This window comes from Protomyctophum parallelum, assembly GCF_964188405.1.
Source record: "Protomyctophum parallelum genome assembly, chromosome: 18".
NCBI lineage: Eukaryota > Metazoa > Chordata > Actinopteri > Myctophiformes > Myctophidae > Protomyctophum > Protomyctophum parallelum.
In genome coordinates this window covers 30218240-30236817 of record NC_139716.1, presented here as the reverse complement: position 1 = coordinate 30236817, position 18578 = coordinate 30218240, and the positions used below count along the sequence as shown (strand labels likewise).

The 18578-nt window shown below is 45.3% G+C and overlaps 1 protein-coding gene across 2 annotated transcripts in view; it reads right to left on the bottom strand.

Annotated features, from left to right (window-relative positions):
• Positions 1-18578, bottom strand: part of svep1 (sushi, von Willebrand factor type A, EGF and pentraxin domain containing 1) — a 182161-nt gene that overhangs the window by 62119 nt on the left and 101464 nt on the right. Inside the window, exons 6-10 of one of the 2 annotated variants that reach the window (XM_083789323.1) lie at positions 16110-16289; positions 13104-13298; positions 8627-8745; positions 7732-7861; positions 5844-5951 (exon numbers count right to left, since the gene is read on the bottom strand). In XM_083789323.1, coding sequence (XP_083645449.1) covers positions 5844-5951; positions 7732-7861; positions 8627-8745; positions 13104-13298; positions 16110-16289 — 732 coding nt within the window. Of the gene's footprint in view, positions 1-5843; positions 5952-7731; positions 7862-8626; positions 8746-13103; positions 13299-16109; positions 16290-18578 lie in introns of those variants that run through there. The other variant, XM_083789322.1, reaches the window with a different exon arrangement.

The window sequence follows — 18578 nt, the reverse complement described above, 5'->3', positions numbered from 1 at the left end:
CTATACTCTTCCTGGGGTCCAAACACTTAATACATTAATACATTACAACAAATTTACAAACTAAACATTGTATATCCTATTATTAATAATTGATTTCTTTCATAATCACTGCAGCCTTCAAATTCTTTTTAAAAGCTTGATTTATTCTCTATGTTTATAATGTGTGGCGGGAGCTCCTGCTCTATACATTACTGTTCTCTTGAGTGCATTTGTTCTATAGATATTAAAGGTGGAGTAAAGTGACGACCGATAGTTGCTCCCGATGTGCAGGTTGGTGCCTTGTGTGGTTCCCTCCGCCACTTGTGTATGAGTGTGTGTGTGTGTGTGTGAATGGGTGAAAGTAATGTAAAATATTGTCTGTAAAGCGCCTTGGATAAAGGCGCTATATAAATGCAAAATGGAGCGTATTGGTGACCCTTCGCCTCATTCCCATCCCTCCCCTAATGCTTCCGTCTCCATCTCCTCCCCATTTAAAACACACACTGTACAGTAGCGGCAGACATTCCAACAGGACTGACACATGTCTGGTGTCTCCCCATGTACAGTATATAGCCTGTGTGTGTGTGTGTGTGTGTGTGTGTGTGTGTGTGCGTTCCGTCTCTGCTATATATAGTATCAGGGTGTGGGCCCTGGAAAAACAAAACAGTGACGCGGGATCGGTGGTGCTGGCCTGACGCTGTGCGTCTCCACAGCAGCCACACACTGACCTGTTATTACACGGGTGCCCGCACGTGTGTGTGTGTGTGTGTGTGTGTGTGTGTGTGTTTAAATGGAGGCTCACCTCTTTAAACAGGTGGGGAATGAGTACAGTTGTTTGGGGGGGGGGGAATTAAGAGTGTGCATGTTTAAACCGCGGCTGAATCATTAAGAGACAACATGTACTCGTGTGCGTGTGTGTGTGTGTGTGTGTGTGTGTGTGTGTGTGTGTGTGTGTGTGTGTGTGTGTGTGTGTGTGTGTGTGTGTGTGTGTGTGTGTGTGTGTGTGTGTGTGTGCGAGTGAGTGAGTGAGTGAGTGAGTGAGTGAGAGAGAGAGAGAGAGAGCGCGCACCTGCCTCTGCATATAGCCTTTTGAGAAATGCTCAAAACACACAGTACAGTACTTACTGTATGTGGACCTCCAGTGTTATTTCCGTGTGTGTGTGTGTGCGTGCGTGCGTGCCTGCGGCTGTGCCTGCGTATATGCGTGTTAATTCCACGTGTCTGGCTGCAGCCCGGAGTCCTGCGGAGGTCTGGTTGTGTGTCTGTCAACACCAGGGCACTTTGAGTAATGTTATATGAGGGGAGAACACGCCAGAAGCAACAGCATCTCGGTCTATAGAACAGCACGCTGACTTTTAACATAGTCCACACACGTCCCGCCGTGTGCTTTTTGGTCACAGAAGTATGACGTGAGAGCAAAACAGCCGTGTTGTGTTGAATTACGGCCAATGGGAGATTTTATAACCACAAAGGCTAAAAGGAGCAACATCGCACAACTTCGGCCGTATATTGATTTTTACTGGCCCACTAATGGCCAGTAACGGTATACCTATCTTTAACCCATTTTGGGGGCGGCATTATGTTATGCTTTAGCTATTGAAAAATAGCAGATCTACAAGCTCATAGCGCGCCACTGAGTGGCACGCTACGAGCTTGTAGGTCTGCTATTTTTGAAAAATCGACTGGCATAGAAACATAGCTTTTTCAGAAAACTGGCAGGATGTAGAAGACATTTATAGAATCTGATCTCAGGTCAAAATGGGTTAATTATGCGATGGTAGAATTTCTGTCTACTATACACTCTACATGTCAGATGTGTATCGGACGGCTCAGACACATGATTACAAGTTAATGAAAACTACAGCCTTGCTCTATCCTGGAAAGTTATAGTGTAGCAATCTGTAATGGAAGCCATTGTTAGAAAAACAAATCACACCCGTGTGAACTGAGTTCCCCCTCCCCTCCTCCTCCTCCTCCTCCTCCTCTCTCTCTCTCTCTCTCTCTCATTAGCAGGCAACAGAGCAGCACTATCTCTCTCTCTGTTTCTGGCACAGCGCCCCTACTGGTACTAATAGTCATATGCTGGTGCTCAGATACACATAGTCGAGTGAACACGGTCGGACATTGCTGGTTGTAGGAGTGGTTGCACCACTCAATAAATAATGAAAATGATCGTGTGAATTTACCAACCCTATACCTACCCAAATTATGTCAATGGTATCATCTAATAATGAGCATTAGTGAGGATTAGTGACGATTCGTCAATTCTAAATCCAAGTTTTTTGGTTTTAACTATGATAGGCCTATATACTCTCATTATATTGGATACTTAGTTATTAGCATAACTGAATTTTACCCGATGGCCAGACCTGACAATTTATTGTGGATGAAGTGAGCTGATAATAAGAATGGCAACGGCAGGCAAGCAAACTATACTTCATTATGTAGTTTGCTTGTATATGGGATTGAGATGGGTTTGTGTGATTCTAGGGGAAATCTGCTTCTCTGTGTGGCACGTTTGTTGGCCTGTTTGCCAGTGTTGTTTTCGTCGACTAAAACTAAAATGAAAAATGTTCGTCGACTACCTTTTTCCACTGACGAATACTGAATGGAAACTAAATGAAAACTAAGCTATGATGACTAAAACTAAGACTAAATATATTGACAATTTCGTCAACAAATAAAAACTAGACTAAAATGTTATAGGAAGGGACTAATGGACAAGAGATCCAGTATAAGGCATTTTACACTTGGTTGCATGCTGAAAATAGCCGATCTACAAGCTCGACACGTTGTGAACTTGTAGATCTGCTATTTTCAGCAAGTGTAAAAACAGTCATTACGACGGCATCATGGCCCGCCAAAATACATCTGTCGACTAAATCAACTGTAGATTTAGTCGACTAAAACTAGACAAACACTAAGACATTCCAGCTGACTAAAATGTGACAAAAATGAAATGAAACCTATTCAAGAGACTATGGCTAAAACTAAAATAGAAATTTGCTGCCAAAAACAACACTGGTTATGCGTCACGTTTGTTGGCCTGTTGTTTGCTCAGCCCTATGACACACAGGCCCCTCACTTACTTATACAGTCCATGTGCAAAACATCAGTTCGGGGCAATGCAGCAGCAGTCACAGCCTTTATTGGCCGTTACTCTGTGTACTAGCTCACACTGCGTGCGTTTAATTAGTGCCTGCAATGATCGTGAATGCTGTTATTGCACTGCAAGTATTTCGGTACTTTTCACAACAGGGAGTGAATACGCTTTTGGTGAAGACGTGACCACAGACCATCTGTGACCTCACAGACTGTACCCATAGCCCATCCGTGACCTCACAGACTGTACCCAAACTACCCATAGCCCATTTGTGACCTCACAGACTGTACCCATAGCCCATCCGTGACCTCCCCGTCTACTGTGTAGCTCTGGGACTGGGTCACAATAATCCTGCAGACGCCGGGGGGCAAATGCGGGGGAAATGGTGACTTCCTAAAACTAAATACAATACATACATACATACATGGATGCACCTGGGACGTATCCTCAGTGATGTATCCCTCCCAAGGTCATCGGGGTTTCGGGTCTCCCAACATCATATACCCCTCACTCAGGCGACCCAGCCGGGGTGATCAAGTCCCGACTTACGTCCCAGTAGCTACCCTCGATCAGTCCCATTAGGGAAAAACCAGGGCCACACAATCCGTTCCTCCTGAACTATACTCTGCCGGGACTGGGAGGTACCATTCTGGCACGTGGAAGGACTATAGGCTCTGTGGGTTGACTCCTGTCCGGGGCCCCTCCTATACGTCTCACCAGGTCCACTCCTGCTCTCACCAGGTCAGGCCCTGTGCGTTGCGCCAGACTCCCAGCACCAGGCACTTAATTCAGGAATGGTGGATTCTCGAGGCCGCAACGTTTCCACAGGCTCCACCTTGCCCTTGGTGGTGCCGCAGGCTCCGCTTGAGGCTTGAATGAGGCTCCAAACATCGTATCAAAAAGGTTAACGGTATACCTGTAGTCCTGGGGTCCTATACAGAAACAACCTAACACATTCCCTCACGATACCATAGGCGGTATAACGTGATGCCAGTGTCAGTGAAATGCGCAACACAAAGAGAGAAGAAGAGGCCTCATCCGGGCCGACCCGGAAGCGATTGTCCGCCATTGTCGCGCCAGTCTCGCTCGCGGCTGTGTAGCACCGATCAGACTATCATTATTCTTAACGTGACCTCGAATTAAGCTCCCAACATCCTACTTTATCCCATTCTGAGCACTAAAAAAAAACTAATGGCGGCGTGCACGAACCGAGGATTGGTATGTAGGCCGTTTCCACCTGAATGGGAGCCCTATGGAGGTTAGCGACGGAAGCCAAAATAAAATACAAAGCTGGATTGATGCTCTTTAATCAAATCTCGTGATCTCGTGAATGGCCAAGATGGTATTATAATAGCTTTTTCGAGATATCTTGAAGTTGGCATCTTTATTTATTTATTAATTTTTCAGCCTGTGGTGCATTTAACATGGAGGTGCGTTCCCGATCAGCAGCAGTGTAGGGGCTAGAACTGTTCTTCATTTAAAGCTGCTATAAGCAATAATATGTCAACATTTGAATGACCCTTTTTATTCATATATTTTTTGGTATTCAGACAGCCAGCAATGGGTAAAACGCTCCCCAAAAGAAAAGAATGTAGTCTCTGTGACACATCTAGCCAGGGCCACAATCTGCATTCAAAGATTTTCCTAGAAGCTTTGTCATAGGTCGATTTGTCATTTCGACCGGGGGTTTTTTTCCGACCAATGACATGGCTTCTAGGAAAATCTTTGAATGCAGATTGTGGCCCCTAGATGTGTCATAGAAAAAAGTAATAATAATAAAAAACAAAGTCATTAAAATGTTGACATATTATTGCTTGAAGCAGCTTTAACTCAGAGGGTGTACAAAATAATGCTAACCAATGGACCAGTATATTGGTGGTAGATTGAACTAATAAGACACAATAAGGCTCACGAGGCCAGGGTTTGAATAAGAAACACAATGAGCAACGACTGGGTGTAGCTCCCGTAATGTCAGCCTCGACTATGACGCTGACAGATGGTCCTCGGGGCTGCGAATCCAATTGCTGCCATTAGGAGATTTGATATGCAATTCAAATGCATTGTCCACTGCGGTATTATGTACCCAGCGAGGCTCCAGGCAATTAAAGAAAAGTGACAGCATGATAAATGGCCTGCACGAACGCTAAAGGCCACAATTGTACGCTGCGTTTTGTAAGGAAAACACCTGCGACTCTGAGCTGTCAGAGAGAGAGAGAGAGAGAGAGAGTGAGAGAGAGAGGTGGACAGTCTGGGTCTGAGCGGTGATGATGATAATACCATTCACACTCCATCCTACCTATAGTGTTCCACACCCTTCTGCTGTCACATTTGCACGCACGCACGCATAGCATATTGGAGCTATTTCAGAGGTTTTCTAACGTTTCTGCACGCACGCGCACGCACGCACAGCATATTGGAAAGTGTACAATGTCATGCCAACTCTCAGACACTGAATTCATCTGCTATTTCAGAGGTTTTCTAACGTTTCTCCACGCACGCACGCACGCACGCACACACATGCATACGCACACACACACACACACACACACACACACACACACACACACACACACATGATTTCCTCCTGATCGCTATTTTCCAGGCCGCATGACCATCATCACCTACAGAGGAGAGGAGAGGAGAGGAGAGGAGAGGAGAGGAGAGGAGAGGAGAGGAGAGGAGAGGAGAGGAGAGGAGAGGAGAGGAGAGGAGAGGAGAGGAGAGGAGAGGAGAGGAGAGGAGCCAGGGAGCAGACACATACCTGAGTTGTCGGAAAACTGCGGCACATCCCAGACGACCGCTGTCTCCATGCCTGTGGCCTGGAAAGTAGGCGGGGACCGGCACCTGTCAATCACCGGGGACTCCGTATCTTAGAAAGGAGGACATGGTTGTCAGCGTTTCAGCGTTAGGTATACGGCACTATACATAGCATTTTACAAAAGTTTCTTTGAGTATCATATATATAGGCAGCTATGGTTGGAGTTGACAACTTGTCAAGGAGTCTCAAAGTATTTTATGGCTATACATCTGCTTGAGAGAGCAGTAGACTGTAACAATACTGTATAAACAGGGTTTAGAGTAACGCGACGAGGGTACGCCGTGTTCCCCCACTCCTCACACACGATGATGTCGGTCGGTATACAGAGTGTCAGAGCAGGGCACCGTGTGAAACACATGTCTCAAATAAACCCCCCCCCCCCCGGCCGCCCACACCACATTCCACGTTCATAACAACATATGGAACTATGCTCACGATGGCTACACCACAGCTTTAGCACAACCCCCCCCCCCTTACTGTCTGTTGGCATTACTGCGGCGGTTGACACGGGACACCGTTGTTTTTAACACGCTGCTACCGAGAGACCGTGTCTGACTGCCACCTGCCAGGACGAATGTGGCTGACGCACAGCTTGTATATGAGGCCCCGTTAATGCGCGTGCCTCACCGTGACCGACTCACTCATGCACGTACGCACGCACGCACACGCAGAGGAGAGGAGAGGAGAGGAGAGGAGAGGAGAGGAGAGGAGAGGAGAGGAGAGGAGAGGAGAGGAGAGGAGAGGAGAGGAGAGGAGAGGAGAGGAGAGGAGAGGAGAGCACGCACGAACGACAGGTAGACACTCTTGGAAGGAGGTATAGGGCCCGCACACCATCGAAACGTTATCGTTTTTTTCAATAAAGTAATCCTTTACCAAAAGAATGGTGTGCAGGGCCCTATAGTACCTCCTTACATGATTGCTGCATTGTCCCTGCACCCCACAGTCCAGGTGCGTGTAAATAAGTATGCTCTGAGGGATAGACACTCTGACTCGCTGTGTGTCTCACTCACCATTTATGCTATACAGTCAATCGGGATATCAATGGGTTATTTCCTTTATGCTATACAGTCAATCGGGATATCAATGGGTTATTTCCTTTATGCTATACAGTCAATCGGGATATCAATGGGTTATTTCCTTTATGCTATACAGTCAATCGGGATATCAATGGGTTATTTCCTTTATGCTATACAGTCAATCGGGATATCAATGGGTTATTTCCTTTATGCTATACAGTCAATCGGGATATCAATGGGTTATTTCCTTTATGCTATACAGTCAATCGGGATATCAATGGGTTATTTCCTTTATGCTATACAGTCAATCGGGATATCAATGGGTTATTTCCTTTATGCTATACAGTCAATCGGGATATCAATGGGTTATTTCCTTTATGCTATACAGTCAATCGGGATATCAATGGGTTATTTCATTTATGCTATACAGTCAATCGGGATATCAATGGGTTATTTCATTTATGCTATACAGTCAATCGGGATATCAATGGGTTATTTATGCTATACAGTCAATCGGGATATCAATGGGTTATTTCATTTATGCTATACAGTCAATCGGGATATCAATGGGTTATTTCCGTGAAACAAACGATTTGGGGTTTTTTCCTTCTAAAATGAGTAAGGTTATGATACTAGTTCACCATGCATGCAGTGAGTGATTCTGTAGAACAAATTGGATGAAATAACTATCTTCTCAAACGTATTGTGACACACACACACACCATTCCACAAACAAATTCCAACCCGCTGGAAGGAAGCAACATTATGTAACAATCCATTTGGCTTCGGCGTGTCGAACGCCACAATGAGCTCACCTATGACGTTAACAGTGAAGGAGCAGTTGGCCTGGTTCCCGCTCCGGTCCGTCGCTATGTAGGTGATGGTTTCCTCTCCGATGGGGAGCAGCTGGGGTGGACTGTAGACTGGCTTCACCTGAACTGACACCTAGCAGACGGAAATACAGACAATACTATGATGAAAAATGTTCAGCGACTATACCTTTATTCACTGACTAAAATAAATGGAAACTAAATTAAAACTAAGCTGTGATGGCTAAAACTAAGACTAAATATAGTGACAATGTCGTCAACAAATAAAAAATAGACTAAAATGTTATGAAGGGACTGGTGGACAAGACATCCGGTATAAGTAAAAGACACAAGTCATTTTACACTTGGTTGCGTCACAACTTTGTGTGAGCTTGCAGATTGTGTAGAAGTGTCAAATGAGCCATTACGACTAGTGTTGTCCCGATCCGATCACGTGATCAGAAATCGGAGCCGATCGCGTCATTTTCAAATGATTGGAATCGGATTGGGAGCAATAAAACATCCCTATATCAATATTGTATCCATTGTAGGTCTGCTGTTTTTGAAAAATCGAAGAACCACTGACATTAGAAACATAGCTTTTTCAGAAAACTGTCAGGATATAGAAGACATTTTTAGAATCTGATCTCAGGACAAAATGGGTTTTAAAGCTGGGCTGCATGTTGCCTGAGTCCAGTGCATTCTGCCAACTTATGGTCCAGGACTTGTAACACTTCGTTGTCTGGGCCAGCCAATGGGCCAGCTGGGCCCAAACGGATCTAGAAAGATGGCGATTTACAATTCAAGGACTGACAGGCTTCATCTTACGTCCATATCAGATCCCGGAGAACGCTTTGTCCATATTTCTTTTACAGTCTATGTGCTGGGCACCATGACATACCTCCTCTCCAGAGTTGTCTGACGCCGCGGGGACCTCCCAGCTGATGTTGGCGGTGCCGCGCCGCTCGTCTGTCCCCGCCACCACGTCCCGCGGGCACTGGATCCACGGGGGCTCCGAGTCTGGAGCGGGTCACACACAAAATAAAACCACGTCGTTTGTTTGTTTGTTTGTTTGTTAAGATAACGGTAGTGTGGTCGCACACACCGAGAGTGCAGTTCAAATCGTTTATTTCATATTTGAACAATTAAGGACAAATGTTTCGGCCTATATCCAGCCTTCATCAGTGTGGAGTGTGACTACAATGTAGGTTCCTTTTAAAGGAGTGGTGACATGGTGCACAGGTGCACAAAATCACCGCTAATCACCTCATATCACACCCGGTGGGTAATCACAGATTGGGACGTGTAATAAAGTTGTTTGTTTGTTGAAATGGAATATTCGGAATGGAGAGAAAGCAAGGGGTGAATGTGAGCCAACCCCGAAGTCTCACACACGCACGCACGCACGCGCGCGCACACACAGACGCACTCGTACGTGTGCGCACAGAGAGAGTACGTATGTACGTAATCATTCACACACAAACACGCATGCCCCAAACTTTCTAAAATATTTTCAATATCTTAAAAAAAAACAATGCAAAAATAGCACACAGCATTTTTGGCTATACGTTTGCGAAGTACTGGATCTATAGGCCCTATATACTTCATTGTGGGAGGATGAATAGTGACAGCGCATGCACATACAGTGAGCCTGGACGAAATAGCAAAAGTAAATATAATAATTATCTTATTCGTGGCATAAAATTGGCATAAAAAGGGCTAATGGGCTTATATAGGGCTTAAGTGGTACTTAAAAGCATTATTTCATCCGTCAGATTATAAATGATATACTACTAAAGTGTTACAGTGCTTCAACGTTCACATCATTCAACGCAAACCTGCAGCTCATTAGCGCGCAGGGAAAATGTTGTGATGTCATCTGAACTTGACCTTTTCCTAGTGGTCGAAAAAGTACTCACATCTTTTACTTAGGTAAAAGTACCAATACTGCAATATAGAAGTACTCCATTTCAAGTACAAGTACAGAATTCAAAATGTACTTAAGTAAGTACAAAAGTATTGACATCAACATGTACTCGTTATGCAGAATGTCCCATTTCAAGTTTGCAAATGTATGAAAATCATTTGAAAATAGCAGATCTACAAGCTCACAATGTGTCGCACAGCGACGCATTGTGAGCTTGTAGATCGGGTATTTTCAAATGGCAGAAAAGTATATAGGGCTGAAGTGGGCTGAAATGTATTATGTTGTGTAATAATTGCCTCTGAAATGCTGTGGAGTAGAAGTAAAAGGGGGTGCATACTTAGTTTAGACTACTCATTGGTTAGACATGGGTTAAGGTTAGGTTTAGGTGTGCTGCCACTGTGACTTTGACACACTCAAACAAAGTACAAATACCTCAAAATTGTACTTATGTACAGTACTTAAGTAAATAGTTACTTTACACGCCTGCCTTTTCCAATCGCCCCCCCGTACACTGAATCAAAGGGAAGGGTGTAGCAGCGTCCGAGACCGTTCCAAGTGAGGCTGACTCACTGACGTCTGACCGTACCGTGCGGTCTAATATGCCGCTCTTATCTCCCTCCAATCCATTACCTCAAACTCTGTCCAACGCTGACGGAGAGCCGTACGGGTCACTGGATGTAGAGGTTCTTCTATAGAGGGATTATACGTCTTACGGCTGTCAAAAGTAATGTGGCAGCATTTTGATTCATGACGTTAATGCTTAGATTGGCTTATACTTGAACGCTGATAGTAGCCATATAGAGCGGTGTGCGGTGATCAGCGATCATAAATTATACCCACAGTTATACACTGTGTGTGTGTGTGAGTGTTTGGTTGAGTTTCAGGCCTGCAGAAGTGTGAAAAGAGTCGATGGACAAGGTGTCGGTCTTGCCTGTTGTTGTAACATACTGTAGCTGTTACCAGCTGGACCAGATGACCTGCCCACACACGCGCACGCACACACACGCGCGCGCACGCACGCACGCACGGATCCGATCTGCCTTGTCGGTCTTTATTACTCGTTAAATATTTCACTGTTGGTGTCATCACCATCGGAGAGGGTTGAGAGCATAAACGGAGCCTGCAAACACACCTTCTATTCTTCTCACTTCTCTCTTTTCTCGTTCCCTCGGTGTCGCCCTTTGTGAAGTCTGTCCGCCTGCACTGTTCTGACCTGAGATCAGATTAAAAAAATGTGTTCTACATCCTGACAGTTTTCTGTTCTTCCATTTTTCAAAAATAGCAGACCTAGCAGTAGTTTTTTGAGGGAAATGATTGATGCTGATGATCACCCTTTTAGTAAAATGGCCTATCTCTAGAGTGTGACTGAGTAAAATGGTTTTGTAACTTATAGGCCAAGAAAACAATTGCCTAAATTAGGTAAATTGGCCTATAGTGTGTGTACCAAAATCTCCTGGAGGGGGCGTCAACATTTGTGTCACGTGGTAGCGGCCGCCATACTTGTTGGCTTGTCTGGTTTGTTTACATTGAGGGACTATCCGGTGTGCTTGTATACGTTTTTTTTTTTTAACTGACCTCACAATGGTGCAGACTTGCTCAGTAAATAAGTGCCACAGCAGGTCACGTCGAAGGAATGAGCCAGAAAACGGAATTCGATTTTCAGCTTTCCAGCATGGAGACAGCATCAAGGAACCCAGATTTGACGAGTTTACAAAAAGACGTAGAATGGCTTGGATCTCGGCTGTACGGCGCACGGGCACAGAGACATAACGTTCAACAAAGTATCTAAGCACAGCCGTGTTTATTCACGACATTGTCCTTGTCCTTGTAATGTATTTGGGCCCGACGTTCTTTCTATCCATCCTGGTGTTGGTTCACTATGTTGTCGCCAAGAACGAGCTCAATATTTACAAAAACATACCACCGTCACTCTATTCTGAGTGATGTGGGCTAGAATTTAAAGCCCACAAGAATGGCGCCGCTAGCTTTTCAGACGCCGCCCCCCTCTTGGTGTTTTTACACCCTATAAAAATCATCTTATGTTACATAACTGGCAGACAGTACTATTTTTATATTAATAGTCATAAATTGTCATAAACGTTTTAGGTAAAATGATTAATAAATATCTGGTTTCATTTTTCCTGAAAAACGTTTAAGAAGGTAAGAGTTGGCCTGGGCCATGGCTCAGCGGTCCAGGCACCTTGGCTGGTAATCCAGTCTGGCAGTGTTGCCGCGGGTTCGACTCCCGATCCCGACGGCCTTTACTGCATGTCACCCCCCCCCCATCTCTCTCCCCCATTTCCTGTCAGCCTACTGTCTGTCCCTCCATAAAAAATATAAAATAACATATAAAAAACATATTAAAAAAAAGAAGGTAAGAGTTTAAGAAGGTGAAGATATGCTATTTTTGTCAATGAAGTATAGGTAAATAACCATTTAGACCTGAGGACACATTTATGTCACATTATGGCTTTTAACCACTTTAACCATTATTTAAAACTTTAGCAGAGCTACAAGCTCCTACCTAGCAAGGCACTGATGCCACGCTACGAGCTTGTAGATCTGATATTTTTTCAAATCTTCGAATATATATATTCTTTCACAGTGAACATTTTAAACTCAAATATTTGCTTCTAGGGGTGGGGGGGGGGGGTTTCCCGGAACAACATATTTCCAGATGGGTGGGGGTCCATGGAAGTGCAGATAATTCTGTGTGTCCTTGACATGAAAAGGTTGGAGCACTGCTAGGTTTTTTCTCTTGTCTCAATGGACTTTGGTGATCAAAGGCTGCTCGTCAAACACACCACCCGGTACACCTGTGTCAGGCATGAGGCATCTGGACGTGGTCGGTTCTAACCGCTTCCCCCCCCCCCCTGAGACCGCCGGACGCGAGACGAGTCCTGATATGGTTTGAGTTATACAGTAGTGACCTAACGCCGACAGAGAGACATACAGTAGAGAGAGAGAGAGAGAGAGAGAGATCCCCATTCCCACCATTCACAAAGGAGGAAAGAATTCAGACGAGGGGGGAATACGGAATGGAAAAAACGTTCTTCTGCCCCGTCCAAGTTTCCTGCGCTTTTCTCTTTCTGTCTGTATCTCGACCTTCTCTCTCTCTCTCTCTCTCTCTCTCTCTGTGTTCTCCGTCTGTGTATCTCTTGTTTTTCTACCTGTTTTTTTCCCTGTCTGTCTGCTCTCTCTCTCTGGCTCACACACACAGTGACACACACACACGTGCGCACACGAATGCGCATTCGCGTTCGCTCTTATTATGGGTTGAGTGGGCTTCAAAGTTCATCTCAAACTGGGAGATCCTGCTCTCACCGGCGCAGAACACAGCCACACAAAGCTTGACGCAAATCAGAAACCTCTTGATCTGGATGATTACTCTTTTCACGCACACACGCACGCACGCACGCACGCACGCACACACACACACCATCTACTGTACCTCTGCAGGTGGCTTTATGGGCGCCGGTGCTCCAGGAGCCAGTGGTCAGACACACCGCCCTCCGGTCTCCCCGGAGACTGTAGCCGTCGCGACAGGACAGCTGACACGCCACGCCCGGCAACACGTCCTTCTTCCCACAGACAGGGGGCAACAGCACCACGTGCGCCAGCGTCACCATGGGCGGGCACCGCACCTCTGGAGGGGACACACACACACACAGAGAGAGAGAGTATAAAATAAAAGAGAGAGTGAGAGAGAAAGATTGAGTTTGAAATGAGTCGTTAAAGATGGTAGTGCCGTGTTTGTTTGTTTCTCATGTGTTTATGGTGACGACAGTATAGGGCGGCTGTCTTATGTTAGATTAGATTGTTATGTGCAATGATGTCATGTCTTTGTATTCAGGGTTTCTTCCTGGAGGCTGAAACCTTGACAGTCAAAGGAAAAGGAAAAAAATCAGTGATATACTGTAGTGACATCCCCTCCCCTAACCCCTCCCCCTTTATCGTACAACAACAGCTGTGGGTGCGGCATCAGTTCAGGTGTGCCCACATAAAAACATAATTTTAACAAACACTGTACACTTTTTTGAAGAAAAATAATTCTGTCCTTATAATAACCAGTAAGACGCCCTGGGGGCGAGAAGCGACCTGCAATGCATCCGCCTGGGTGACGGCAGACTGCTGGCGCTTTGGCGTGGCTCAGATCAACATAGAATGAATTGTACAGGGTGTGTACAGGGTTTGAGACCATCAGAGGAGGGAAGTCATAAATGCCCTGCATGGCATAGATAGTGTACACTTTAGCTTTCCATGGCGCACACCTGGACACCAGGTCTTTAAATTAATTGAATAATGCATGTATTGTGGCTGAACTTGGTATCTATTGTTTAATATACGAGACTATATAAATGTTTATGATTTACACTAAAGGAAAAGGCTTTGGCAGAAGCCTGCTGGAAGAGCATCAACATGTCCATTTCACCATGAAGCGATTTGACCTCACAGGCCTTTGAGCAAGGTCTGCTATACTCGTCAACAATAAAGGCCATTTTCAGTGGCTATAAACCCCGAACAGGCTAAAAAAAAAAAAAAAAAACGACATCGGAAATTAATTTTAAGAAAGGGAATGACCACAGGTCTGTTTTAGACAAGAAGGGCTTAATGTGGACAACCTAAGAACCAGGTCTGACAACAGTTGGATGGATGAATGGATCTCTCTCTCTCTCTCTCTCTCTCCATCTGTACCACTGGCAGTTATGAAAGAAAACTGCTGAGCGAGTCGGTATAGGGACGTTGACAAAGTCAACACGAGACAAAGTCAACACGAGACCATCTCAACGCGATGAAAATATCCTCTGTCCTCTCTCCGTCTCTTTGAGCAAACAAACACAGAGCAAAACCACTGTGGAGGCTATGCCATACGGCTCTCCCTCTTTGAAACTGGAAGTATTGCGTAACTGCATGCGTGTGTCTGCGTGGGTGAGAGAGAGACAGAGAGACAGAGAGAGTGCTTCAGAAGACGTATGCGCATCACTCTTTATTATGAGAGAGCTGATCTATCTTTCTCTGGGGGTGATGTAGTGTGGCTCAGAGCAAATCCACACCATATGTTCAACCACTGTGCCAGTGTGTGTGTGTGTGTGTGTGTGTGTGTGTGTGTGTGTGTCAGGGACTAGTATCTTTGTGGTTGTTTTGTGTGGGAGTGTATGCGTGTTATGTGTAGGCTGGTGTGTGGGTGGGGTTGGGGTGGGGTTGGGATGTACTTGTGCGTGCGTGCGTGAGTGCTTATCTTGCCACACACATAAATAACGCTCTTTGACTTTCATGAGGGTCTGCGTCTTCAGACAGATACAGTAAAAGTCACTGAAGCAGACACCGTGAACTCACATACCGGTAGTTCCAACGGCAGGAAGCGACGCTTCCAAATCCTTAAAGTTCTGTGTCACCAATATAGCTTTTAACCACCTTAACCATTATTATAAACTTTAGCTGTTGGAAAAATAGCAGATCTAAAAGCTGCGTGCATGCGTGCGTGCGGTGCGTTCGGGTGTGTTTTAGAGAACGCACAGATATAGAGTATACACAGCTGGGATATGTAGCATGGAAATGGGATTGACAATTACTAGACACCATAGAATAATTCTATGGTGTCTAGTAATTGTCAATCCCATGGGGTGCCCACACTTTTTTGACTTGAGAACTACTTTAAGAATGGCAAGCTCAACATGATCTACCCACAACCCCAAAAATGTACCAGATGGGGCTTTGTAATAGCGGCACTGGCGCTACACATAAGACAAACAATGGGAAATAGTCAGGGGAAAGTCTTCATCCCATTCTGTGTGAGTTTTTGGGTTCTTTGTATAATTCTACTGACTCATTTTACCTTGACACAGGCCCTGTTGTCAATCAATCAAGTCACCTATTAATGACAGATGCCAAAAAGAGGCGTTTTGTGAATTTTGATCATTAATATATGCTTTTTATAGGCCTATTTTAATTATACCTTTTTGAGGGCCATGTCATGTGATCTACCTGCACAGCCTTTGTGATCTACCTTTTGGGCACCCCTGCGATAGATCCATCAAATGTCAATCCACAGGCGACAGAACCATGAGACTGCTGTTGAGTAGCCAGCACTATACTGTACATACAGTATACACAGTACAGTATACAGATGCCAGGGACTGGGATACGTTCATTCCACAATTATGCCAGTACAGGGGTTTATACAGGCTGCGAATTGGGACTAACATTTCCTAACAGATGTCTGCAATGTCATTTAGCCAAAACATATTAAAAACATATCTAAGGCCAAGCGTATAATAAAACAGCCATTCTGCTCCACAAAGGGAAAACGCATTTACCGTATAGAGTGTGAAACCGAGAATTTCTCTCTGCTTTGAGAGTCACCAAGTAAAGACCTGTGTGTTTGAATGCTCTCCAAGTGTGGTTATTTTAGAGTCCCAGAATATTACAATTATAGACAGGATTCTAGGGGGCTTACCCACACACCGAGGTTGGGGTCCACTCCACTGGGAGTTGGCCTGGCAGGTGAGCCTGGGGGTCCCCTCCAGCCTGTGGCCCCGCTCGCAGCCCGCCTCGCACTCCGTCCTGTAGGCGGGGCCTCCCTTGGTGCACCTCAGAAAGCCGTGTGGGGGCCGCGACAGCGCCGGACAGGAGCGCACTGCATGGGGGGGGCGGGGGGGGCAGAAATGACAAACATTTAGTGGTGTGGAATTGTCTTAAAAATCCTGTTTCTATGTCAGTCGTTCTTCGATTTTTCAAAAATAGCAGACCTGGTGGCGCGCTATGAGCTTGTAGATCTGCTATCTTTCCAATAGCTAAAGTACAACATGATGCTTAGTTGAAACACCAAAAAGGGTTAATTACACTGGAAGTGGAAAAATGCACCCAATTTCTACACTCGAGTGGAAAAACAACCCCCCCCCCCCCACACACACACACACACACACACACAAAACAACTGTGTAATAAAGATGGTTTGATTTTGTAACTTTTGTTTTCCAGCTGAGCTTCTGTACAGTTCATTGACATTTTGGGAATAAATAATTGGGAGAGGATAAGCGAGACATTTGACACCAGTGCAAAAAGCGCACACACACACACACACACACACACACACACACACACACACACACACACACACACACACACACACACACACACACACACACACACACACACACACACACACACACACACACACACACACACACACACACACACACAATACTGAAAATAAAGAACAGAAGCCCCTTTCGCTTTTTTAAATATTAATGATTAATGAAGCAGATGAGTGCGAGAAGAAATAGAACAAACAATTAATTTAGGACAATATAGGAAAGTCATAATTTTAGTGTACTCTGTGGCTATAACAACTTAACCTGACAATGTTCTCCTCACCACCAACACCCATTTGCTCCCCAGGGCCAATTCCAAGTAAAACATTTACTAGGAGCATTCTTTTGAACAAAATGTGGCTATAATCATTCCACCCAGTTCCCCATAAACCCAGGTAGATGAGTCTTGAAAAGAAAAAAAACAGAGCAGTAAATCAAACATAGGAATGTGCCGCATTATCTATATGCTATCATTTACCCCACGGTGTGAACGCATGGTGCGTGCGTGTGTGTGTGTGCGTGCGCACGTGCATGCGTGCGTGTGCGCGCATGTGTGCATGTGTGTGTGTGTGCGCGTGCGTTGCCTGTTGCTGGTTACAAGCGCTGAGGTCGAGCAGACGGCATGTGGTGTGTCATTTCTCATCGCCACCCATAGACACGGAGGAGACCCCTCTCTCTCCCTGAGGGCTTTAGCTAGTTGGGAGGTCCTCCGTACAGGAGAGAATAGTACTTATTGCGATGCGTACACACACACACACAGACACACGTTTTACAGACAGCATACAGTGCACGGAATCGTTCCCGTTGACGTGTTATCTTTCACTTTCACCATTCCCCTTCTTACACTGTATGGATGTGACATGTCAAGGTCAAGGTTCAAGGTTCTTTATTATTTGTCTCCCGAGGAAGAAATTTGTCTTAGACAAGGGGGGGGGAGGGGGGGGTAAGAAGACATTTCAAGTAAGATTTATAATACTCGGCTGTGCAGGCACGTTTCTGGGTGGGGGTGGCGGGGGCTTGTCAAACTAGGGTGTTTTCATGATGCTGAGTTTTGCATAAAACACTCCTTGGGCTAATAACGGCCATAGCCACTTGCCCAAATGTGCTGACCTCAACACATTTGTGATGACGGACGGTACAGGCCATTTTCAACACTTTCCCCTCAGACAATTCTAGGCAACTTTTTTTTTCTGTCATTCAGGATATATTGAAGATACAAAATCAGCTGAGTTTTGGTTCTTTTGCAATTAGATCGAGGTTGATCCTGTATTTTCTATAGAGTTCCTGTACTATTATGCCATCAGTGCTCCCTCAACCTCCTGTGTTCTTCTTTCTCATGGTCTTTCTCTCACAGGCTCAGTCAAAATGTCTGTCTGTCTGTCTTTCTTTCTTTCTTTCTCTAGCCACTCTAACCCCCTCCTCTCTCTCTCTCCCAGCCTGGTAGACCACAGTAGTCGTCCAATTAAACACTGATCCTTGAATCACTCTAAACCCATATGATCTCACCAACACACTCTGTTGGCCCACCCACCCAACACACACACACACACACACGCACACACGCACGCACGCACGCACGCGTACGTATACGTATGCAAGGCTTTTAAAGAGCTCTTAGCAACAAGTCTCTACAACAATGAAACACAAATCCGTCATTTGTGATGGGTCCATTAAGTGGTGCATAAATGTTTATGGAGGATCGGCGCAGGCTTTGATGACCATGTTTAATAAGGAATCATGGAAGCCATGTGGAGCGGAGAAACCCACTGAGATCAATTAGTACGAAGTGTGTGTGCGCGTGTGCGTGTGCGTGCGTGCGTGTGTGTGCGCGC